The 25,745-nt window shown below is 42.8% G+C and overlaps 1 protein-coding gene across 1 annotated transcript in view; it reads right to left on the reverse strand.

The window, feature by feature from the left end:
- The window catches only part of LOC141127358 (electroneutral sodium bicarbonate exchanger 1), a 297,513-nt gene that overhangs the window by 127,926 nt on the left and 143,842 nt on the right, over positions 1-25,745 (reverse strand). Inside the window, exon 2 of the mRNA XM_073613700.1 lies at positions 21,896-21,977. Within this exon, the coding sequence (XP_073469801.1) occupies positions 21,896-21,977 (82 nt within the window). The remainder of the gene's footprint in view (positions 1-21,895; positions 21,978-25,745) is intronic.

The raw sequence follows: 25,745 nt of genomic DNA on the forward strand, positions 1-25,745 counted from the left end.
TATTAAACCATTTTGAACATTGCAGCGTGATGAAAGTGCTGTATCCATTGCGAACGCTAAGTTTACCAGAACGAGCTGTTCCGTCTTGGAATTTCTTCTGAGCATGCGTGGCACTTTGTGCGTCGGAACAGGCCACACACGATCGGAATTGACGCGATCGGATTTTGTTGTCGGAAAATTTTATCTCCTGCTCTCCAACTTTGTGTGTCGGAAAATCCGACCGTGTGTACGGGGCATTAGGCTGGCCACATGAATATTTTTTTTTTCATTCAACCAGCGAGTTGAAGGGAAGAAATTACTTGATTCCCCCATTCACTTGAATGTGGGGATCACTCCCACTCACTATTTTATTCTGACAGCGGGGAGACTTTCCGATGTCAGAATACACTGATCAGCACTGATCAAGACAAAACTTTCCAACAGGCTGGTTGTACGCAAGTCGATCGATAGATCAACTTCTGTACAAGCAGCCTGCCCCATATATGGAATAAAATTTGCCTGGCTTATGCTGAACTGGCCAATTTTGATTCATGTAAGGCCGGTTTAAGGGTCAAACTACTCTGAATTTTGAGATCTGTAAGCTGGGCAACAAAAAAATCACCTGTATATCCCCCAGTAGTATCTGCCATGAATGTTTGTGGTCATTTTCCATCTAGGCACAGTTGCACAATGAGTTTATGAGTGTAGTCATGCAGGGTCACTTCAGTGGGGACTGAAAGTATTCAGACCCCCTTACATTTTTCACTCTTTGTTATATTGCAGCTATTTGCTAAAATCATTTAAGTTCATTTTTTTCCTCATTAATGTACACACAGCACACCATATTGACAGAAAAACACAGAATTGTTGACTTTTTTGCAGATTTATTAAAAAAGAAAAACTGAAATATCACATGGCCCTAAGTATTCAGACCCTTAGCTCAGTATTTAGTAGAAGCACCCTTTTGATCTAATACAGCCATGAGTTTTTTTGGGAAAGATGTAACAAGTTTTTCACACCAGGATTTGGGGATCCTCTGCCATTCCTCCTTGCAGATCCTCTCCAGTACTGTCAGGTTGGATGGTAAACGTTGGTGGACAGCCATTTTTAGGTCTCTTCAGAGTTGCTCAATTGGGTTTAAGTCAGGGCTCTGGCTGGGCCATTCAAGAACAGTCATGGAGTTGTTGTAAAGCCACTCCTTCGTTATTTTAGCTGTGTGCTTAGGGTCATTGTCTTGTTGGAAGGTAAACCTTCGGCCCAGTCTGAGGTCCTGAGCACTCTGGAGAAGTTTTTCGTCCAGGATATCCCCGTACTTGGCCACATTCATCTTTCCCTCAATTGCAACCAGTCGTCCTGTCCCTGCAGCTGAAAAACACCCCCACAGCATGATGCTGCCACCACCATGTTTCACTGTTGGGACCGTATTGGACAGGTGATGAGTAGTGCCTGGTTTTCTCCACACATACCGCTTAGAATTAAGGCCAAAAAGTTCTATCTTATTTCTCACCATCTTGGAGTCCTTCAGGTGTTTTTTAGCAAACTCCATGCGGGCTTTCATGTGTCTTACATTGAGTTTCACCTGGTGGGCATGTCACAAATGAGGCGGTTGGTGGGCAGGTTGCATTCCCTTTGAATGTCAGCCAGCCGAGCACTGGCAATGTATGACTGGTGGAAATGACCACAGACTTTTCTGGCCTGCCTCAGGGGAAGCCTGGGTACCTGCTCAAGAACCGCTGCACCACCAAATTCAGGACGTGTGCCAAACATGGGTCATGGGTCAAGTGTCCCTGTCGGAGGGCGGAGAGAAGGTTGGTGCCATTGTTGCATACAACCATTTCTGGCTGAAGCTGGCGTGGCGTCAACCACCTCTGAGCCTGCCCCTGCAGAGCTAACAGAATCTCTGCCCCAGTGTGGCTCCTGTCCCCTAAGCAGACCAACTCAAGAATCACATGGCATCTTTTTTCCTGAGTGTTTGCGTAGGCCCTTGACCGCATACGGAGCACCCCTGGTTCAGAGGAGAAATCAGAAGAGGCCATAGAATAAAGAAGAAGAAGAGGAGGGGGTGGAGGAGAGAGCGGTGGCAGAATGACCACTAGCATTTTGGAGGCGTGATGGCAGAACAGGCTCCAATACTGAACCCTGTCCTGCATCCTTCCCAGCTTCCAGCAGGGTTACCCAGTGCGCCGTGAAGGAAAGGCACCGTCCCTGCCCATGCCTGCTGGACCATGAGTCAGCTGTAATATGCACCTTACTGCTGACCGCCCTGTCCAACTAGGCCAAAACATTGCCTTCCACATGCCGGTAGAGAGCTGGAATGGCCTTCTGTGAAAAGAAATGGCATTTTGGAACCTGCCACTGAGGTACAGCACATTCCAAAAATTCACGCAAGGGGGCAGAGTCTACCAGCTGTAAAGGCAGCAGTTGAAGTGCTAGCAATTTGGACAAGCTAGCATTCAGACGCTGAGCATGTGGATGGCTGGGACCAAATTTCTTTTTCCGGTTTAGCAACTGGGGTAGGGAAATTTGCCTGCTAAAATCAGATGGTGGTGTATTGATAGCAGATTGGCTGCAAGTACTTGGGACACCTATTGCTATACCTTCATTCCTCTCAGTGCAGGTTTTTGAGAAGACTGGAGGTATAGTGGGGTTTGAGATCCCAGATGAGGATCAAGGAGAAGTCCTCCTTTTTCTTTGATGTGGGTCTTTCAAGTACTGTTTCCAACGGACTGCATGGGAGGTCATCATATGTCTGGTCAAGCATGCGGTGCCCAAGCGGCTGCTGTTCTGGCCATGCTTGATCCGCTTCAGACATAGGTTGCAAACAGCAACAGTGCAATCTGATGCACACGTGTCAAAAAAGGCCCACACCAAGGAACTTTTCAAAATCAGTGGGGAGTCAGCAACACCCTGCACCTGCGGAGCTCTGTGGTCTGATGCAGTAGGGTGGCTGCCCTTAAGCTGCCCCCCAGAGGACATCCTGCCTCATTGGAGTTGTGCCTCCTCCTCCTCTCTTCTATCAGGCACCCAAGTAGAGTCAGTGACCTCATCATCCCCTCCCTCCTCGTGACTGGAGCAAGCTTGGCAGTATGCTGTGGCTGGGGGAACATGACTGCCAGTTTCTAGTCCTTCTTGGGCACCCCTTCTCTCTAGGCTCACGTTACTCCTTTCCTCAATCTGGGAACCAACATTGGAGCCTTCCAATTGCTGCGCATCCTCCATCAGCATATACCCGACACTGTGGTCAAATAGTTTGGGGGACTCCTCCGTGCATGATGGTGAGGCTAGGGAAGGAGTGACTGTGGACAAGGAGCCGATGGAATAGGCTGCTTTGGCAGCTGCATTGGAAGGCAAACTACTCTGAGCCTGGGTGACAGAGGATGAGGAGGAGGAGAACGGCATTGTTATCCACTCCACCAACTCTTCTGCATGTTCTGGCTTAATAACATGGCCAGCAGCAGAAAAAATGCACAAGCCTGCCCCACGGCCACCTGCAGAGGATGCACCATGTCCGCGACCAGCACTGTTGACTGTAGAAACAGATCCTGCTTGCTCTTTTAGTGGCCTGTGAGCGTCTGCCTCTCCTTGGTGGCCTTCCGGACATGATGTATATTTTGTTTGGCAACACCACATTGCACTGTATTGTGTGGTGTGTACACCATGAGAAAAGTAGTAGCAACGGCACTACGGTTGCACTGTATTGTGTAATGTATACACCACCAGAATTAGTAGTAGCAACTGCAATACGGCTGCACTGTATTGTGTACACCACCAGAAAAGTAGTAGCAACTGCACTGTAGATATATGCTACACTGGATGGTGCAGAGTGTATATAAAGTGTTTGAAGTGTTTCGGGCAATATCTGCTCATATTCAGCAAAATGCTTCAGAACTCATTGGACGGCGCTTCACAGTGCAGATGGACAATGACCCGAAGCATGCTGCTAAAGCAACCAAAGAGTTTAAGGGAAAGAAGTGGAATGTTATGCAATGGCCAAATCAATCACCTGACCTGAATCCGATCGAGCATGCATTTCACTTGCTGAAGGCAAAACTGAAGGAAGAATGCCCCAAGAACAAGCAGGAACTGAAGACAGTTGCAGTAGAGGCCTGGCAGAGCATCACCAGGGATGAAACCCAGCGTCTGGTGATGTCTATGTGTTCCAGACTTCAGGCTGTAATTGACTGCAAAGGATTTGCAACCAAGTATTAAAAAGTTAAAGTTTGATGGATGATTGTTAATCTGTCCCATTACATTTGGTCCCTTAAAAACTGGGAGGCACATATACAAACTGTTGTAATTCCTACAGCATTCACCTGATTTGGATGTAAATACCCTCGAATTAAAGCAGAAAGTTTACAGTTAAAGCACATCTTGTTAGTTTCATTTCAAATCCATTGTGGCGGTGTATAGAGCCAAAAAGATTAGAATTGTGTTGATGTCCCAATATTTATGGGCCTGACGGTATTATTATATATATATATATATATATATATATATATATATATATATATATATATATATATATATATATATATATATATATATATATATGTGTAGTACACCATGGAATGCACTGTAGATATAGGCTGCTACACTGACTGGATGCTGTATTATATATACACACACACACACACACACACACACACATATACAGTGAGGACGGAAAGTATTCAGACTACCTTAGATTTTTCACTCTTTGTTATATTGCAGTCATTTGCTAAAATCATTTAAGTTCATTTTTTTCCGCATTAATGTACACACAGCCCCCCATATTGACAGAAAAACACAGAATTGTTGACATTTTTGCAGATTTATTAAAAAAGAAAAACTGAAATATCACATGGTCCAAAGTATTCACACCCTTTGCTCAGTATTTAGTAGAAGCACCTGTAATGGAAATTTGTAAGTTCTGTTTATAATTGTATTCTATTTTGTATGTATTGCACACTACTCTCACTGTGCACACAGCACTAATAATGTTTTCAGTAAATGTTTACATTCTTTCGAGTCCAGATTAGAATTTGCCTGCCTATGTAACGCCCCTTGTTACCATAAACGTACAATTGTAATATTAATGTGATACCTACGTAATCATGTGCATAAAAACCTTCAATTGCGTCATAATAAAGCAGAACAGTTATTTGGAAAGATGCTGAGCGTATCTTGTGTCTGTTCCCTACTGCAGTAGTTATTATTCATTTGGAACCACTAATCAATATGAGGATAGGAGTTGCCTATCATCAATTTAACCAAGTCACACCTTTTGATCTAATACAACCATGAGTCTTTTTGGGAAAGATGCAACAAGTTTTTCACACCTGGATTTGGGGATCCTCTGCCATTCCTCCTTGCAAATCCTCTCCAGTTCTGTCAGGTTGAATGGTAAACGTTGGTGGACAGCCATTTTTAGGTCTCTCCAGAGATGCTCAATTGGGTTTAAGTCAGGGCTCTGGCTGGGCCATTCAAGAACAGTCACAGAGTTGTTTGAAGCCACTCTTTCGTTATTTTAGCTGTGTGCTTAGGGTCATTGTCTTGTTGGAAGGTAAACCTTTGGCCCAGTCTGAGGTCCTGAGCACTATGGAGAAGGTTTTCATTCAGGATATCCCTGTACTTAGCCGCATTCATCTTTCCCTCGATTGCAACCAGTTGTCCTGTCCCTGCAGCTGAAAAACACCTCCACAGCATGATGCTACCACCACCATGCTTCACTGTTGGGACTGTTTTGGACAGGTGATGAGCAGTGCCTGGTCTTCTCCACACATACCGCTTAGAATTAAGGCCAAAAAGTTCTATCTTGGTCTCATCAGACCAGAGAATCTTATTTCTCACCATCTTGGAGTCCTTCAGGTGTTTTTTTAGCAAACTTCATGCGGGCTTTCATGTGTCTTGCACTGAGGAGAGGCTTCCGTCGGGCCACTCTGCCATAAAGCTCCGACTGGTGGAGGGCTGCAGTGATGGTTGACTTTCTACAACTTTCTCCCATCTCCTGACTGCATCTCTGGAGCTCAGCCACAGTGATCTTTGGGTTCATCTTTACCTCCCACCAAGGCTCTTCTCCCCCGATAGCTCAGTTTGGCCGGACGGCCAGCTCTAGGAAGGGTTCTGCTTGTCCCAAACGTCTTCCATTTAAGGATTATGGAGGCCACTGTGCTCTTAGGAACCTTAAGTGTAGCAGAATTGTTTTTGTAAACTTGGCCAGATCTGTGCCCTGCCACAATTCTGTCTCTGAGCTCTTCAGGCAGTTCCTTTGACCTCATGATTTCTCATTTGCTCTGACATGCACTGAGCTGTAAGGTCTTATATAGACAGGTGTGTGGCTTTCCTAATCATGTCCAATCAGTATAATCAAACACAGCTGGACTCAAATGAAGGTGTAGAACCATCTCAAGGATGATCAGAAGAAATGGACAGCACCTGAGTTAAATATATTAGTGTCACAGCAAAGGGTCTGAATACTTACCCTATTTCCCCGAAAATAAGACCTAGCGCGATTGTCGGTGGTGGCTGCAATATAAGCCCTACAACCCAAATAAGCCCTACTCTGTTTCCCCGAAAATAAGCACTACTCTGAAAATAAGACCTACAAGGACTTTAACTAGGGCTTATTTGGGGGGTAGGGCTTATATTGCAGCCATCACCGACAATCACGCTAGGTCTTATTTTTGGGGAAACAGGGTAGGACCATGTGATATTTCAGTTTTTCTTTTTTAATAAATCTGCAAAAATGTCAACAATTCTGTGTTTTTCTGTCAATATGGGGTGCGGTGTGTACATTAATGAGGAAAAAAAATGAACTTAAATGATTTTAGCAAATAGCTGCAATAAAACAAAGAGTGAAAAATTTAAACGGGGTCTGAATACTTTCCGTCCCCACTGTATATGCACATACACACACACACGACTGACTAATTAGAGATAGAGATATATATCTCGATCTCTCAATCAAATACACTGCCACTAACTGAATAACCTGCCTGCTGAAATCTAAATCAAGCTATGTCTCCGTCCACGCCAATAACACTACACAGGGCCGCTGTGCAGGCAGCCTTATATAGTGTGGGGCGTGGACTTAGCCCCCCTGAGTCATGATTGGCCAAAGGTACCCTGCCTTTGGCCAATTATGGCTCTCTTAGCAAAGGGCGCTGTGATTGGCCAAGGCATGCAGGTCAGGTGCATGCTTTGGCCAATCATCATACAGCATTGCACTGCGATCTCGCAGTGCATTATGGGGCATTCCGTGGGCGCTCAAATTTCCCGCGAACGCCCCATAATGTTCGATATTTGGCAAACGGGCATACACCCGATGTTAGGGTCAAACTAATTTTTGACCAGATCATCAAGCTCATCCCTAGCGGTAACTAGCCAGCGTACTTAAGGAGCAGGCGGCCGCCGTGTCTTTAAGAACTGATGAGTCATCAGCTGTCAGCGGGGTTCCTCGTTGACAGCTGAATGTTATAAAAAAAAAAAAAAAAAATCTTAAAAACAAAAAACAAAAAAAACACACACACACACACACACACACACACACACACACACGCCATGCCCCCCCCCCCATGCAAACGAGGCCAAAATTTAAAAGAACAAAATGGCGTGGGGTCCCATTGTGATGTCATCTGCCAGGGGCATGCTGGGTCGATGACGTCACAAGTGACCCCACCCCTTAGTTAATTAAGAACTGTCAGACAGCGAGAGCCTTCAGCGCGAGCGAAGTTTTTTTTCTCCTTTTACCAGTCGGCGGGCGTCATGATTGACGATGGCTCTATACCGGGGGACATTTTTTAATTTTTTAAATAAAAGACAAAAATGCCTTTTTTTTAACACTGCACTTTTTTTGGTGAAAGAGTAGGGGTACTATGTACCCCATACTCATTCACATAGGAGGGGGTGGAATCTGGGGGCTTCCAGATTCCAATAAGCCCCCCACCTGCAGACCTCCACAACCACCAGCCAGGGTTGTGGGGAGGAGGCTCGTGTCCCCATCCCCATGGGGACAAGGTGCTTTTGGGGGCCAAAGCCCCCCCTCCCCAAAGCACCCCCCATGTTGAGGGCATGTTGCCTGGTATTGTTCGGGGGAAGGAGCTTGCTTATCCACCTTTTCCTGACCTGCTGGGCTGCATGCTCAGATAAAGGTCCGGTATGGATTTTGAGGAGGACCCCACGCCATTTTCTTCACATTTTTTTAATTGCCAGCAATTGTATTTTTGCATGTGCAACTTGCCCCCAAGGTTTTATTCTACCAGGAGATGGTTTTGGGGACTAACAGAAGGGGAGGATCAGAGAAGACAGGATCAAACAGTCTTTTTTACACAATGCAGAGGATTAACCACTTAGGTTCAACAGTGAGTATAACAAACATGCTTTACTGCACAAACAGACTGATTTTACTGTTGTGGGTTTAGTAACACTTTAAAGGGCAAGTTCATCAAATTTGTAAGGTAAACTTACACTGGATCCCCTTCCCTATCCCCTCTGGTCCCGCTGTACCGGAGTCCCGCGATCCCCCGCTGTCATGCACAGGGATGCTGCTTCACCGGTCTGGGGATTTGAAATCCTCCTGGATTGCTCTCCTCCAGTGGTGACAGGACGGGCTGGACGGAGTCTGGTCAGTGGCGTCCATGTGACAGTGCTGACCAATTAAAATGCGCCCTATCCCAACACGCTGAGAGGTATGGCTAGGACATTAAGCCGTGGGTATTTGTGGAATGTGTACTGGTTGTTGAGGAGCGGACGGCCATCTGTTCCTTAAACTGTAAACATCGTTATTAAGAAACATGCAGCCTCCACATCCTTAACAACCAACGAGTCATCAGTGGGCCTGACTGCTGAAATAATAAAAAAAAACAATTTCTGGCAAATAAAAATGTGGAAAAAACAGCGTGTAAAGGTCCACCCCCCCCCCCCCCAAGGCACAAATATAAACTGCAATTTCCAAAACCATAGGCATGCCCACCAACTTAATTTGAAGCAGTGTCTGACAGCGGGGGATCGCGGGACTCCGGTACAGCAGGACCCCGGGGGATGGGGAGGGGATCCAGTGCAAGTTCACCTTATTGATTTTCTGTAAAGGTGACCTTACAGTTAAATTAATTTATTTTCTTCTGTGAACGGATTTTAATGTCTTTTTATGCAGTATTTACTGAGCGCAAAACGGTCTGGTGAATTGACAGTTTCAGGATCGCATGCGCTATTTGGGCAAAATGGGTCCTGACACCTAAATATCTCATGCAAGCCCATTATAATAACTTGTTTTAAACTTTTATTTTTTTTTTATTTTTTCAGTTGCTTTTATGGGAGGTATGCCATACCTCCCATAACTCTTCATCTGGAGGAGGTGGTTTTCTCAGCCAAGCATACCCTCCTGCCTGCATGCCTGAGCTAAGGGAAGATGGATTCCAGGAAGTAAATACTACATGAGTTATCTGTTCTAACTCAAGATGGCCACTGCCAGAAATGCACAGTTATGTTTTTTAAAGGGAATTCTCAGCAAAATAAAGCATGGAGACATGAATGGATGGGCAAGTTTGCTTTGAATATTAAAAATCAATTAAAAAGCTTGGTTTGGGGTGCTCAGGTGCAGTGCAGTTCTCCTTTAAAATTCCAATTCAAGGATGTGTAGCTTAGAACAGCTGCCTCTGTCTTGGAAAAAAAAAAACAACCAAAATGAGCAGGCATAATGAAAGTAGGCTGCAACTGCCAGCTTATGTTTAGCTAAGCCGAGGTTCATCTATAATAATGCATTTCTAGCTTATAGAAATGTGACTTCTATCATTAGTAAAACACAACATGAGAGAGAGTACACAGGGTGGATCTTAAACCTGGCAGGCAGATCGGATGCACAGAGCTGTCAGTAACAGAACATTCTCCATCTGTACAGAAATCGCAAGAAGACTTTCTCAAGGTTAATTGATTTTTAAGTTGCTTATTAATTTGAAAGCAGTGTGTGAATGATTACTGGCGACGCAACATTAGGTAATGACTGGAAAAACAGAGGCAGCATGTTTCCATAGGCAGAAAGATGGCCAGAATAATCAGCTGCATGAATATACAGGAAATAGGATTTAACAAAACAGGGTTTTTTTTGGTTCTTTTTTTGATACTAAAATTAGTATTAATATGAATAATAAATCATAGCTTGGCAAAACCTATTGCATTTTTAGTTCCTGTAGTGCAGACCTCACTGTTTTCAAGGCTTTAGCTACGCTGATTAGTAACACTGGGGTTTCATTTAAAAAAGCTTTATGCTTTTCCAAACTTTATTTTATTCATTGTAAGAAATGACAAAATGAGATATGGAAAAAAATATATTATGTGACAATATATGCCCTAGTAACCTTGTAATGACATTAATATGCCATTGATACAAAATAAAATGTATTAGACATGTAGAAAACAAACAATATGTCCAGTATGCCATTCCGGTGCATTTAGACATCCTGCCCCAACTTGTTTAGCAGGGGAAATAGGCAGGGAGGGGAGAGAGAAAATAAAAAATAAAAAGGGGGGTAAAAAAAGTAGGATAGGGAAGAAGCACGTGAAGGAAAAGGAAGAGGGCAAAAAGGACCCTATATATCCTATAGCTTGTAGACACTAAGGCCTCATTCTCACGAGGCGGACTCCACTTCCACGCAGTCTGCCTCTGTCCGCCGGCTCAGCGGGAGATCTCTCCGTTGATCTCCGCTGAGCCGGTGGATGAAAGGTCCCTCTCTGCTCACTGAGCGGGGAGGGGCTTGTCAGGCGCCGCTGCTGCCTATGCTGTCCGTTTTCATCCGATCTCACCCGATCCAATCCAGCGACATATCCGGACGTAGGGCCATCCGTCTGCTTTTTGCGGACCGGACCAGGTCGGATGTCAGCGGACATGTCTCCTCTGACATCCGTCGCTCCATAGGCTAACATGGAGTGCCCGTTCAGATCCGCCATCATAACTGACAGGCAGACCTGAATGGACCGATCGTGTGAAAGGGGCATATAACGTTCACGTAAAATTGGGATTTTTTTTTTTTTTACAAAAAACATGTAGCAGAATAAATTAATATTGGCCTAAATTTACGAAAAACATACATTTTATTTGGGTACAGAGTTGCATGACTGCACAATTGTCAGTTAGAGTAATTGTAAGGGTTATTTTTTTTTTTTTTTAATATAACAAAAATTACCTCCACTGTGCAGCTCATTTTGCACAGAGTGGCCCCGAACCTGCTCTTCTGGGGTCCCCTGGCAGCTCTCGCAGCTCCTCCCCACATCATATAACCCCCTAAGGGAAGCTCTTCCCCAAGGGGGTTACCTTGCGGGCATGCTCCCGAGCCCAACATTTGGCATCCATAGCCGCCGAATGTATGACTCAGCCCCACCCCCCGCATCACTGGATTTGATTGACAGCAGCGGGAGCCAATGGCTGCGCTGCTATCAATCTATCCAATCAAGAGCCGAGAACCCCGGGCAGAGAGACAGCTCATCCTCGGGGGGGGTCAAGTTCCAGGGCTCAGGTAAGTAAAAACGGGGGGCTGGTCACTGCCAGGTGTTTTTTCACCTTAATGCATAGGATGCATTAAAGGTGAAGAAAAAGCACAAAGTTTTACAACCCCTTTAAATGAACACAGTGCCGTATCCCAAAAAGTAGCCTGGTCATGAAGGGGGGGTAAATCTTCCAGAGGTCAAGTGGTAAATAAATTATTGCCCAAACGCTGCTAAACTTGTTTTTAAAAAAACAGCACTGATTTGATAAAAAAGTAGAAAAAATTGGCCATAACTGTTGTGAAGGTGACTGTTTTCAGAGACAACACTGCATTTTTAAAATTGGTAAATTGCCCCTACAAACAACACACGTTCACTGTATGTATGCACCAGAAATGTCAAAAACCACGGTGCTCTATTATGCAAATTATGAATGCAGCTTTGTATCCCTGTACCCCTCCCACTCATGAGGCCACCTAGCACAATTTCCAGTGAATAGGAAGTTGGCCAAAGCATAACCATCTAAGCCAATGATCAGCAACACCTAGCATGCGGTTCCCTTTTTCACTGGCACCCAGCTCACTAGGCTGTGAATTAGAGAGCTTGCTCCTAGAGCCATCCAACTCACAATTGATTAAACTTGGGGATACTGCTGCTGCTTTCCAGGATGAGGGAGGCTAGCAAGGCAGGCAGGCAGAAGAGAAGCCTGAGGGGGAGGAGCTAGGAATAGGAGGGCGGCATGACAGAGCGGATGCTGTGAGGGAGGTGGAGATGAATGGAACATCGGCGGAACGGAACTGGAGATCATCAGTCCTCTCAAAATTCTTGTTGAGTAGTTGCATTATTAGTGCAGCAAGTTCAGCTTATGTGAAAGCCAACCAAGCTCTGGAGCCAAGTTTGTATACAGTATAGCAGGGTGATCCCGTGTTACTCAGAAGATTGGTGGTTTACGTCAGATTTGTGGAGAAGCAGGCACGCTGATTATTCGGGTGTGGGCTAGCTTCATAACAGATAGACCCAGAGTTAGAGCCCAGGACCCCACCCTCCTGAGGGAGGTCAATGTTTCTGAAGGAAGCTGCGCGAGATGCTGTCGGGCATTAGTGGTGCTCAGGTTTGAACAGAGGAAGGCCCAAGCCTTAGAGAAGTCCATGTGGGACAGGAGCAGCCTGGAGGCTGTATTGAGAGTCCAGGAGGGACAAGCACAGCTAGGGAGTTTAAAGGAAAGACGCAGAGCCAAGATTTTGCATCCGCGCATACCAATGGGAAGTGTTTGATGGTCAGGAAGACCAAAAGATTTTGATGGTCTAGAAAACCCTGCAGAGGTACTAGAAGCAGTAAAGCTGCTGCAAGAGAGCCAGAAGGCTGAAGTTTTGGGAGTTTCAATTTCTTGGGTCCCCTGCAACTCTCACTTGTTCTTTCTGTCACTACAGGTGAACCAAAAATTTTGGAGGTCAGCAAAAGGAATCAGAGCTACAGGGGACCCAGGAGATTGACACTACTGGAATGTCAGTTTCCCAGCAGGCTTTGGGTGACAATTTCTCAGGAACAGCTCTGTGAATTGCTCCTACGCCTTCAGCTCTAAGGTATGAATGTGCAAGAATTATGGCTGAACTGAGATGTGAAGGTGCAGGAATTAGGGCTGATCTGAGGTGTGAAGGTGCAGGAATTAGGGCTGATCTGAGGTGTGAAGGTGCAGGAATTAGGGCTGATCTGAGGTGTGAAGGTGCAGGAATTAGGGCTGATCTGAGGTGTGAAGGTGCAGGAATTAGGGTTGATCTGAGATGTGAAGGTGCAGGAATTAGGGCTGATCTGAGGTGTGAAGGTGCAGGAATTAGGGTTGATCTGTGGTGTGAAGGTTCAGAAATTTGGACTGATTTGAAGTGTGAAGGTTCTGGAATTGGGGCTTATCTGAAATGTAAAGGGGCAGGAATTGGAATTGACCTGTTGTGTGAAGATGTAGAAGTTGTGGCTGCTTTGAAGGTGCAGGAATTAGGGCTTATCTGAGGTGAAAAGGTGGATTTCTGGGGCTGATCTGATGCCTGAAGGTGCAGCAGTTGGGGCTGATCTGAGGTTTAAGTGCATGTATTGGGGCTATAGGATGTGCATGAATTGGGACTATGTTTTATGTGTGCACCAGTTAACCTAACAATACTGAATAAGCTTAACTTGCCATTAGCAGTACAACTATGAGTGCATTCTAGGCATGAAGGCAAAAAACCATCCACTAAGCTGCTCCTTCCCACCTCTCCCTAAACACTTACCTGAGCATGTCAGTGATTCAGAGCTGTGCCCATTTGCAGTCCCGCTATCCTCTCTTCCTATTCTCACAGAACATTGGCTCCTACTGCTGGCAATAAAATCCTGTAGGAGGATGGAGCGGGGGAGCGGGGGGGGGGTGGGGGGGTGGGGGGTTGGGGCGGCTGGGGGCCGCACAGAACTGGTATTAATTTTTTTTTACATTTTAGCAATAAAAGAGAGATTTTAGTATTACTTAAATGTAATGTGGAAAAGGCTGCTGACCCCTGATATATGAGCTCCAGTACAACCATGCTTGTTGAATTAACTGAAAATGTGAATTCTCTTCTTTCCGCCAACAACCTTGCACATGGATGAAGCATGTCGGATTAACACGACACCACGTGAGTGACTGCACATGCTCAATGGACTCCTTGATCACTTTGGTATCCATCTTGGATTAGGCACGTCCAGCCATTGCCTCATGAAATCAGACTTGACAAGTGGTGAACGCTCCAATCTCCAGTAAAGCCTCCAACATTGACCCCCGCGTTGCATGGATCACCTGCATCTTGTCAGTGTGGGTAAGCCAGTCATCCAGGGCTGGAACGCAAATGGGAACCTACTGTACCAAGGTGGGGTGAGCAGACCTGTGGGTCTTTGATCTTTTTATGGCTTCATGAAATTTGTCTTTAGAAAATCCTTGATGGTAATGTGCCACAGTCAACACCAGCGGTTTTCATGGTAAATACACTTGAAGGGCTGTCAAACTTTTCTATCCAGTGTTTGCCTTACCTGATTCCATCCATTGGAATTCCAGACCGTGGTTATAACAATCAGCAACTTTGGCTTTTTGATCGGTCATTGACATACGGTGTATCCTAGACTTCTCCCCTTCTATGTGATTCCTGGAGACACACACACACACACACACACACACACACACACACACACACACACACACTAGAACCTGGCCACCCATTTATTTACATTACTGGGAAGTCCTTTTTGAAATTGGAAGATAGGTTTCTAGTGGTTTTCAAGAGCACTTTCTAGGCCATCACAGTCTTTTTGTGTGAATGATAAATGAGTGAGTGGTATGAATGAAGCAGCTGAATCACTTGTAGACAACGTTGTCTGTTTTTTAACTCTCTTGCTTGGGTGTTGGTGGTGAAATTTTTTAATTTCAGTTTTTTGTACTATAATGAATTTTGTATTAAAGATCCTCTCATTAAGCTGCTTAGTAAGTGGCGTTTACTTTTAGGTGGGATCTATCCTCACCTTTTTGTTTTAGTATTTTGCCTGCATTACACCTTTACTGGTGAGTCAGCAAATAGAGGATCGATGTGTCTATTTTTGTTATAATAACCACAGCTCTTATAGTGAGATATTGGCAATCAAATCTCTGTGTCATAGTGACATCCAAATAAATACATCCAAAATGGACACTGTAAGCACAATACAACCAGGCTTCCAGTAATAACATAAATATGGTTGATACTGCATTATGGAGCTTGCCAAACATTTTAGGAATCCAAAATACTTTGGGAGATGGATTTACCATTGATAAAATCAAAGCAATGTAGATGGAACATTTTATAAACCAATACTTCTAAAACAATCATAATAATACTTGTCATGCACTGAAAACTGAGAAGTACTGTGGAGCAAAGGCGCACAAATTATATTCAGTATGCCTTCCTAGAATTTGTGAATAAAGTCTGTTAGCTATAAAAAGGTTGTTGAAAGCAGAGTGGTGAAGGAAATGACTGCACACTTGTTTTCCTGATGTATTTTATTAGTCAAGATCTTTTAATAGATGGATCTGGTGAACAATGATCTGACAGCAGCTTCAGAATAAAAATATAACACAGTGAAACATATAGTCCTCCAAATATATATTCTCCATAACCTAATTTTTCTCTGTCTTTTTGCTGTTTACTGCTGTATAAAAGAGAAGGTTTTTAATACCAGACTGTTGTCTCTGGAAATCAGGCAGTTATTGTTTGTGACAGGTCTATACACAGTTAATCAAATTGCTCTGAGATCTGGAAAAGAACCCATTAGCTTGCTGATTAGGTAGAAACGACAAAAGCTACTTCATTTCAAGGGCTCCAAAAATGACCTCTATTGAAATAGTTACTATTGTCTAAATAATAACATTGCAAAAAATATAATATACTGTATATACATAGTACAAATACCAGTTCGCCCCATCAACAGCATCAGTTTTCTCAAAACGTTATACTTATAGCAGGGCGGGACAAATCTCAGTCACCAGGTCGTCATGGTGAAGAAGAAATGCTGTCTGCCGATCTGGTAATTGAGGTCTCTAAATGTAGACTGTAATTTTATCAGTCACCACTAAGTGGCGTCTGGAACAAAAATGGCCGCCGATCAACACAGCAAGTGCCTCTGTGTTTGTTTGTGTGTGTCTTAAAGTGAGATAGTATTTGTGTGCGCTAGGAGCCCCAGTATGAGTTTGTGGGTGCCAACATCCCTAGTGTTTATCTGTGTGGGCTAGCAGGGCTAGTGTGTCAGTAGCCTAGAGTCATGTATATAAATATGGATCAGTGAGGTGCATAGCTATGAATGTATGTGCACAGAAGACACTATGCATCAGTTACATGAGTTTGTGCATACAGGGGACACTTTGCATTAGTTACATGAGTGTGCACACAGGGTAAGCCATGCATTTGTTACGTGTGTGCATACAGGGAACATTATCCATCAGTTATATGTGTCTGTGTGCAAGGGACATTATGTATCAGTTACACTTGTTTGTGCACAGGGGACACTGCGAGGTTGATTTACTAGAGGCAAATAGACCTTGTACTTTGCAAGAGCAGTTGCCCCAATGCTTAGTAAATGAGCTAAAGCTTCACTTTGCAAAGAATACCCAATCACATGCAAGAAAGAAAAAAAAAAATTTGCTTGCACATGATTGAATGATGGAAGTCAGCAGAGCTCTAGAGCAACTGCTCTTTCAGAGCGCAACTGCACTTTGCATAGTGCACAACCTATTTGCCTTTAGTAAAATCAACCCCGATGTATCAGTTACACGTGTTTGTGTACAGGGGACACCATGCATCAGTTACATATACGTGTGTATGCATGAAGCAGTTTGCATCAGTTACATGTGTGCGCACAGGGGACAAGAGGCATCAGTTACATGTGTCTGTTCACAGGGAACACTATGCAGTTACATATGTGTGTGCAGGGGATACTATGGATTAATTTCATATGTGTGTACACATGAGACACTATGCATTAGTTACAGGTGTGTGCTCTCACGGTACACTATGCATCAATGGCATGCGTGCGCGCATAGGGGATACCATGCATCAGTTAGGTGTGTGCATGCAGGAGACACTATGTATCAATTATGTGTGTGTGTGTGTGCGCACACACACACACGTGTACAGGGGACACTATGCTTCAGTTACACTTGTTTGTGCGCAGTGGACACTATGCATCAGTCACATGTGTTTGCACACAGGGGACACTATGCATCATTTATGCGTGTATATGTGTGCAGGCAGGAGACACTATGCATCATTTACATATCTGTAAAGAAGAGCTGATAGATCCATAACATGCATATGTCACAGTATTCATAAATAGAGGTTGCATGTGTACCTTTTCTTTAGTAAAAAGTGTGTATAAATGTGCAAAAAAAAAAAAAACAGGACGGTGGCGGCCAGGGTTTGTCTGTGTTTGCTTTACTAATGTACTTACTCACAGACTTTACTAAATGTTTGCAAAATATGTTGGTTATATAACATAGGGAAATACTGATTGCCATGGAGAACAGCTGTTTGCTGGCTTTACTAAAGACAGATAGGCTGTTCACTATCCAATCACCCAGCCTCCCAGTAGACAGCCCACAGCAGATGACTTATACCCTCAGCTCTATGTTTCTCTGAGCCTGTGAAGGGGGGGGGGGCTTTTTCCTCCAATCAACTTTCAGATTTCATCAGCTCTGTGCCCTAGCACTGCAGTGGGTGTGACATCAGATTCCTGCGGTCCCTGCTTTCAGCTGCTGAGAAACATCCTCTCATATGTGTGTTGTAGAAGGCTGCACAGGACAAATTGCTGCAGATAAACAGGTACAACTTCTGTAGCAGGATTTTCTCATCTCTGTGTATCAGTGACTAGTTACTTCATTTAAATTCCATAGTTTTTCAGGGTCGCAGTCAAACCAGTAAATATACAGTATGTTAACAAGGGTTACAATATGTAGGAAAATCATTGTAACCCTAGCCTAGAGTCAACATAATTGATAGCCTGTAGACAGTTAACAGTTGTATGTTATGGTATAGTGTGATATATGTGTATTTTAGGTTAGTAATATTTTTATTTTATTTATTTCAGGTACTTATATAGCGCCGTCAATTTACGCAGCGCTTTACATATACATTGTACATTCACATCAGTCCCTACCCTCAAGGAGCTTACAATCTAAGGTCCCTAACTCACATTCATACATACTAGGGACAATTTAGACAGGATCCAATTAACCTACCAGCATGTCTTTGGAGTGTGGCAGGAAACCAGAGTACCCGGAGGAAACCCACGTAGGCACAGGGAGAACATGCAAACTCCAGTCAGGTAGTGTCGTGGCTGGGATTCGAACCAGCAACCCTTCTTACAGCTAGGCGAAAGTGTTATCCACTACACCACTGTGCCACCCATATATGGTTGAGTAATGGGTGAGTAATACGGGTGAGTTAGGCCCTTCGCGAGCCTCTGTATCTGAAAGCTGGTTAATATGTTGCCCTAAGTGTGTGCTGGTGAGTGAATGGACACCCCTTGCCTGTAATGCACCCCATCGTGAAGATACCAGAAAGGAGAAGACACAGGATGGTGACATGGAAGCTGTCGCAGAAGAATGGTGGTGGTGTGTCACGCAAAGCGGCACATGTTGGGAAGCACAACCCGTTAACAGCGTTATAGACTGTTCCAGAGGAGCAGTTTCTTAAGGACTTATTGGAAAACTTAACACGTTAAGACAGTTATGGACTGTTCCATAGAAGCCGTGTCTGAAGAAGGGTGGTATGCGCCCTTTAGGCGCAAAGCGGAATATGTTGGAAGGCAACATGATTTAATATCATATTTCTGGAGTTTCTTTATGGTTGATACAACCAAGCCTTTGCTTTCTTTGGGGCAGTCTGGAATGTCTTTGTAGCATATCTGAAAGAATAGATCAGGCCTCCATCAAGGCTGAACAACGCTTGGCTCCAGACCATCTGTTATAACACTGCAAGCAATCTTGAAAGGGACCATAGCTGACAAGATGATTGATGAAAGTCCTGCTGCAGAAGATCAAAGGACCTAAAGGCATTGAAGATATATAGACATGATACATGGACAATGCTGCCCCTAGAGACCAATACAGCAGGACGGACAGTAATATAATATATTGAGGAGTTGAGGAGGACTGCCCCGTAAGTACTGTGATTCGTCAAAAGTCTAGATGGGATGGCAATGGGGTTGGGTCTGGATGGTGTATGATTGAAGTACAAAAGGACTGAACGAGTCAGAGAGCTTCCTCTCTCTACCCTTTTCGCTCTTGGCTTGTGCCTGAGCCGCATGGCTCTCTCCACCATTTTGAGCCTCATGGCTATCTCTTTTGAGCCCAGCCGAGGATACTGTGTGATAAGTATCTTTGATGTTCTTGGATTATATGTTCTGTCATATGCTTGGTAATATCTTTCTTTAGTATTTTCATGTTAGCGTTTTCCTATTTTCTTGGGAAATAAATTAAACTTTATTTTATTAAGCAGTGTGCTTGGTTTCATAGCTAATCTTGTATTATTGTGATACCAACTGTATTGTGTGATCAGAGTTTTAATAGACTAGCTAAATATGGGAATAGGCAAGTTAATACATATGTGCAATAAATAGAGGGAGTCCGTAACCATGTTCGAATAATTTTTATTGTACTAATTACTTCAGAGAGAATATGGGATGTATTGATGCCTAGGTTGAGAGATGGAAGTGTTAAAATGGCACTGACCCAGGCCTAATTAACTACATTTTACAGGAAGGGTAAAGGGAACTCTTGTTGGCACAGGTGTACAGCTTGAATGGGGGAGGTTAAATACCTGCAGATTTTACATGTTTACACATACAATTACCGTGTTTGCACCTAATATGTACCATTTACCCAATGTTAGATCCACTCTAAGTTGCCACTTAACTTAGAGTAAGAGCATTCACTGAAGATGATTTTGGATTTAATATTAACTCACATACTGTAGATGGACACAGATCAAGTGGAAGTGAAGCATAGTTCCATTCTTTACCCTTTCTTGTTTAACCTGTATGCTAAAATAATCATGAGGAAGCTTGAGCTTTAAGAATCAAAAATTAGAGTAAAGATTGGAGGAAGGGATGGCAACAATATTTGATATACTGATGACACAACCCTCCTATTAGGAAAGCAAGAAGGACAGAAACATCTGATCAGAAGGATGAAAGAGGAAAGTGAGAAGTTTGGCCTCTTCTTGGACATCATAAAGATCATGACCACTGCAAGGAATGGATATATGCACTTTTGGGTTGCACAGCAATGATGAACTGAATATGGAAAATACAAGAATATTAGCTTGGCAGCAAAATGCAGACTGTTCTGTTCTATTGTGTCCCCATAGTTACATTTGGTTGAGAATTTTGGACCATAAAAAACTAGACAAGAGAAAAATTGACACGTTGGGGCTTTGATGCTGGGGAATGCTCCTGCAAATTCTTCAGACAGCAAAGATAACAAACAAGCAAGTACTGGCACACATTAAACCAAACATTTTCCTAGATGGCAAAATTACAAACTTTGGACATATCATGCAATCAAATTCCCTGGAGAAGGCAACTATACTTGGATTGGTAGGCAGCAGAAGGAAGCCAGGCCACCAAAAACCATAATGGTTAGATGCCATAAGAGTCAACACCAGCCAGAAAATGAAACTAAAAAAAGGCATACAACTAAATGCAAATCCAGAAACTCGAATCTTCTTTATTACATAAGACTGAGGGTCACTTACAATAAAAGGGGCTTAACAATCCAAGATGATGATGACTACTAAGGTACCTTACCCTCCCCTAGCGTTACAGACCAGGATAACTTCCATAAAAATGAGAAACCCAACTGCCTGTTACTAGGCTTCAACAAATAAAAGCAACAAAGTCTGTATGTATAAGATGTTCTCAGAAGCTCTGCATTATTTATTATGGGTAATTTGCTTGGCACAATCTCAAACTGTATTGCCGTAGAAACATCAGTAAACAATAAAGTCAATTACTAACAATGGCTTGCTGATTTTCTAAAAAGGTTTACCTTTATTTGTCTTAGTGTGTAGTAAAAGTTTTTTTTTTTTTTAACTAGCTTTTATGTAAATCTATTACTAGGCACATACAATTTGTACTCACTGGTCAAGATAAGCTTTCAACATTTTGCATATTGTTTCTCTAAAATGTTCCGAAATTAAATAAAAAAAAAAAACCACATGTGACCGGTAACATATTATAAAGTGTTCTATGCTGACCTAAAGGGTATCTAAACCTAAAGAAAAAGGATAATATAGCACAACTTACCAGTCCTTAGATGTGGTGGCTGCATTAGTTTTCATTTTTAGGCAAAGCACATTTCAGCAAGTACAAAAAATACCTCTTGATCTTACTAGAAGTGTCCTTAACACTTCCTGTGAGTTTAAAAGATAGCAAAAACATTATTGAGTAAACTACCAATCCCATCTATACACCATATAATGGAGATAAACAAAGGCAGACATTTTTGAAGTCCAGCCTGTGTGACAACTATGGCTCCTTCCATAAATACAATGGAGGAATGATGGTAGCCACAAAGTGTGCCATCCACAGCATAATCAGGCGAAAACAAATGGAAAAATAGCCTGAAAAAAAGAAGGCGAATGCAGTTACCTCATCTATGGACTGGTGAATCTGCAATATATTATACATTTGATCTTGGGTTTAGATGAGCTTTAACATGAGTTAGTCAAAGTAGGCGACTTTCACTTTCAATAAAATTGGTAGGAAAATGAATTGAAGATTAATACATAGTGAAAAAGGGACAAGGACCTAATTAGAAGTGTCATTATCGCTTTATTGAATTCCCCCCTCTGTTTTGAAATACTGAATTATTAAACACTTTAGAGACTGACACTGGGGGCTGCATAAAACGGTCATGTTTTAACATAAGACGCCTTACCTTCAAGCTCTTCTTTTTCATAGTGTATATTTAGCACCGAACTGGTACCACCTTGGTCTACAACAGCCTCTTCATCAGTTCTCTGTAAAATAAGACAACACTGAGTCAGCATATTGGTTTTATATGATTATAGGATACCTAAAACATGGCCATCACTAGGGGTAGGCAACCTTTTAGAGGTAGAGATTTACCTGAACAACATGAAAAATCAAAGATCGGTGCCCATTTTTTTTTTTTTTAAAGGGCAACTCTACTTTTGTAATTTTCAGAGAATGCATTGTAATATGGCTACCTGGGGTTGGTCTCTACACAGAGTGTGTACTGACCACTCCCCAGAAACATCATTTCCTGCTTGTGTGATTTTCCCAGAAATCTGCACTAAGTTACAAGTCAGATTTCAGGCATCCCCTGCAACAAAAATGATCCTTTCAATAGGAACCCGTCTAAAGGGATGCAGGCCCAGCAGATTTCCTCCTTAGTGCCCTGCAGCTGCACAGCTGACTGATAATTATGAAACCACTCCCATTAGACCCACTCAGAACAGAGGCAGAGACAAACACACATGGATTTCTTCAGAAGAAAAAAAAAAAAAAAAAAAAAAGTAGGAATCTGCAACAAAGGTTTGTTATACTCTGTTATACTCCTTGCAATGTACATAGATCACCCAGAGGGGAATGTTTTTTTCTCTCAACAAAAGTGGAGTTACACTTTAAAGAAATGAACCTAACTAAATAGGAATGAAAACTTAGAAAAAAGTATAATAAAACAAATGTCACTGTAAAAATATAAAAAAACTTAACCTATCTTAAGTGGACAGCGCCAGTCGTGGGCGAGGTCAGTAGGGCACCGGGCAATGTCAGTAGGGCAGCGGGCAATGTCCGTTTTTTTTTTTTTTTTTTTTTTAAATAATTCCCTTGGTGGTGGTGTGGGGGGGGGGGCTATGGTGAAATATCAGGGGCTTAAACAGATCTACACAATTTGTAGCTCTTATGTAATCAGAAAAACAAAGGGAATTTCCTTACATGACCAAAAGTAATCCTGGAAAATGCCCAGATTTTTAGGCAAATATAGAAGCTCCCTTAACTAACTTCCCCCCACCGTATAGACAAATGACAGTGGGCGGGATCCTCTCTCATTCTGGGACAACGCCGATCGTGGGCACGCTGTGTCCCTGGGACACAGTGTTACCCCGATCCCAGTAAAGAGCCAATGACGCGGCTCTTTACCCATGTGATCAGCTGTATCCAATCACAGGTAAATAAGGAAGTGCCAGTAATCGGCTCTCCTCACTACACACTGACAGAGTGTGCGAAGAGGAGAGCCAATCAGCGGCATCTCCTCACCGGGGAACACTGTACAGATAAACAGGGCACTGATTATCAGTGCAGCCCCAACAGTGCCCCGCAGTGATGCCAGTCAGTGCTCAGAAGTGATGCAGTTCCTTCTCAACAGTGCCACCTATCTGTGCCGCCTATCATTGCTCATCAGTGCCACCTATCAGTGCCCATCAGTGGGGCATATTAGTGCCACCTTATCAGTGCCCATCAGTGCAGCTTCATCAGCGCACACCAGTGAGGGATAAAAAATACTTATTAAAATTTTCTGACAAACTGAAAATTTTGTCAAAAAAAAAAAAAAAAAAAAAAAAAAAAAAAAAAAAAGGGATTTAGTCTTTTTTCTTTTAGCAAAAAAAAAAAAAAAAAAAAATTGCGGTGATTAAATACCACCAAAAGAAAGCGCTATTTGTGTGAAAAAAAAAATGATAAACATTTAATTTGCTTACATACAGTGTTGCATGACCGTGCAATTGTCATTCAAAATGTGACAGCGCTGAAAGCTGAAAATTGGCCTGGGCAAGAAGGGGGTGAAAGTGCCCTGTATTAAAGCGGTTAAAGTTAGTTGGCATGTTATTATAAATTTATTTTACATGCTCCTTGGAACATGGATATGGAGTGTGTAGTTCTATTACCTGAGTATCAACATTTGTATAGAAAAGGCTGTGATTATGAAGAGACGAGTTTAAAAAACTGCCATCTTTCAGCCCAGTCGTGTAGTATATGAGGCATTGTGCTAAGAATTAAAGGGGTTTCCCATTTGCACATTGTCATAGAGAACCCCTTCACCAGGGAAGTCATCCAGTGGTAAACTGATTGGATGTTTCAGCACATGGAGGGTAGCCGAAAAGAGACTGGAAGGCTATGATCTGCTTACTTACAGCTCCAGTTTCAGAAGCCAACTAAAAGCAAGGGAACAACCCATTAGTCATCTTAGCTATAGCAGCAAAATTTGCTCTGCCATTGCAGAAAAGTTTCAGGGCTAGTTGTGCTAGCTTCATCTGAAATCAGTAATTTGGAAATGCTGGCACTTGCCTTGATTACAGCATTACACAAAGCAAACTATGACTTTAATGTAGAAGCACTTCAATGGAAGTACATAGCCATGTACAAGGTCACCCCAATCTAGAGAGGTGCAATGCTGCTTTTTGGTTTTGATCTGTCTTTCACATCTGCATTATTGTTCTGCCTCATGTGAAGCCTGATTATGCCGTCTCGTTTACTGTTTTATACAGATATAATCAAAGCAGAGTATATTTGGGTTTAATAACATTACATGGAATCTGTCTTTTCTGAGTCTGTAAAGCGACGAACATACCATTTTCTGAATTGCATTCATCCACTATATGTAAAGCGGTGATTTTAAAAAAAAAATATATATATTGGCCTGACAGAAGCCGGCCAAACTCTGGTGGGGGGTCCCATCTCCTTGTCAGAACACAACAGCTCAGTGGGGGAGATTGCTGGACTAACCTTGCATGGTTAGTACAGCGGCTCCCGACAGGAGCTGTCAGTTTTTGAAAAAGAAACTGTAGTGTGTACCAGGCTTTAGTATTTTACAGGTCTTTTCTTATTAGTAATCACCATGGTTAGAAATATGTGTGTTATAATGTAGCTATACGCAAATAGTCATTTACAATATGCTAATTATTTTTATTTCTTTAAGCTTATTATCAATATTTCAATGTATAAAACTCCACCTATTTGTAGTTATGTTATTCCATTTAAATGATGCTACACCCAAAATAATAAATTCTACAAAAGCAAAAGATTTAGATTTCACAGATAAACTCAAGATAGACATTTCTCGTCTCAGAGTGCCACTTGGTGGTCAAGTAAGCTACTGCTTTTATAAAACACATAATTGATCAGTAACCTGATGCACTAATGAGGTATAGGTAAATACCAAAACACACTCTCTGGGTGGTTTTAGGAGGAGTTGTATTATTTGCATTTCATTTATAGCAAAGTAAGGTAAACAGGAAGGGGATACACAACACTCACGGCCATCATCTACAGGAATTTTTTTTACACATCTCATTGAAAATCCAGAAACACAACATCTGACACACTTCACTGAAGCCAAGATCCACACCTTCCAGCATAGTTAGACACCATCTTGGGAAGACAAACGCTGCCCATTAGTCGGCAACCATCTTCAGGCAATCCATCCACAGCATTCCACTCTATAGCTTCTGAGGGTACATAGTGTACTATTCTCTTGGTGGTTTTTGCTTGCTTATTTAATAGGCCAGTTGCAATAGTCTGTGCTGTAATATTCCTCTCACGACAACATAACTGATAGAGTTCTATCAAGACACTATGTAAACTGCAGTTTCACTGGTCTCATTTTATATACAAACACAATTCCAAGAGGAAAAAAAAAAACAAGCTAACAAAAGGGCAAATATATACACAGCATTTCTAGCTGGTTCATACACAGGAACAAGTGTAATGCCGTGTACACGCGACCGTTTTTGCCGTCAGAATAAACTCCGAAAGTTTCTCTGACGGAA

Source organism: Aquarana catesbeiana, linkage group LG02 (assembly GCF_042186555.1).
Source record: "Aquarana catesbeiana isolate 2022-GZ linkage group LG02, ASM4218655v1, whole genome shotgun sequence".
In the NCBI taxonomy this organism is placed as follows: Eukaryota; Metazoa; Chordata; class Amphibia; order Anura; family Ranidae; genus Aquarana; species Aquarana catesbeiana.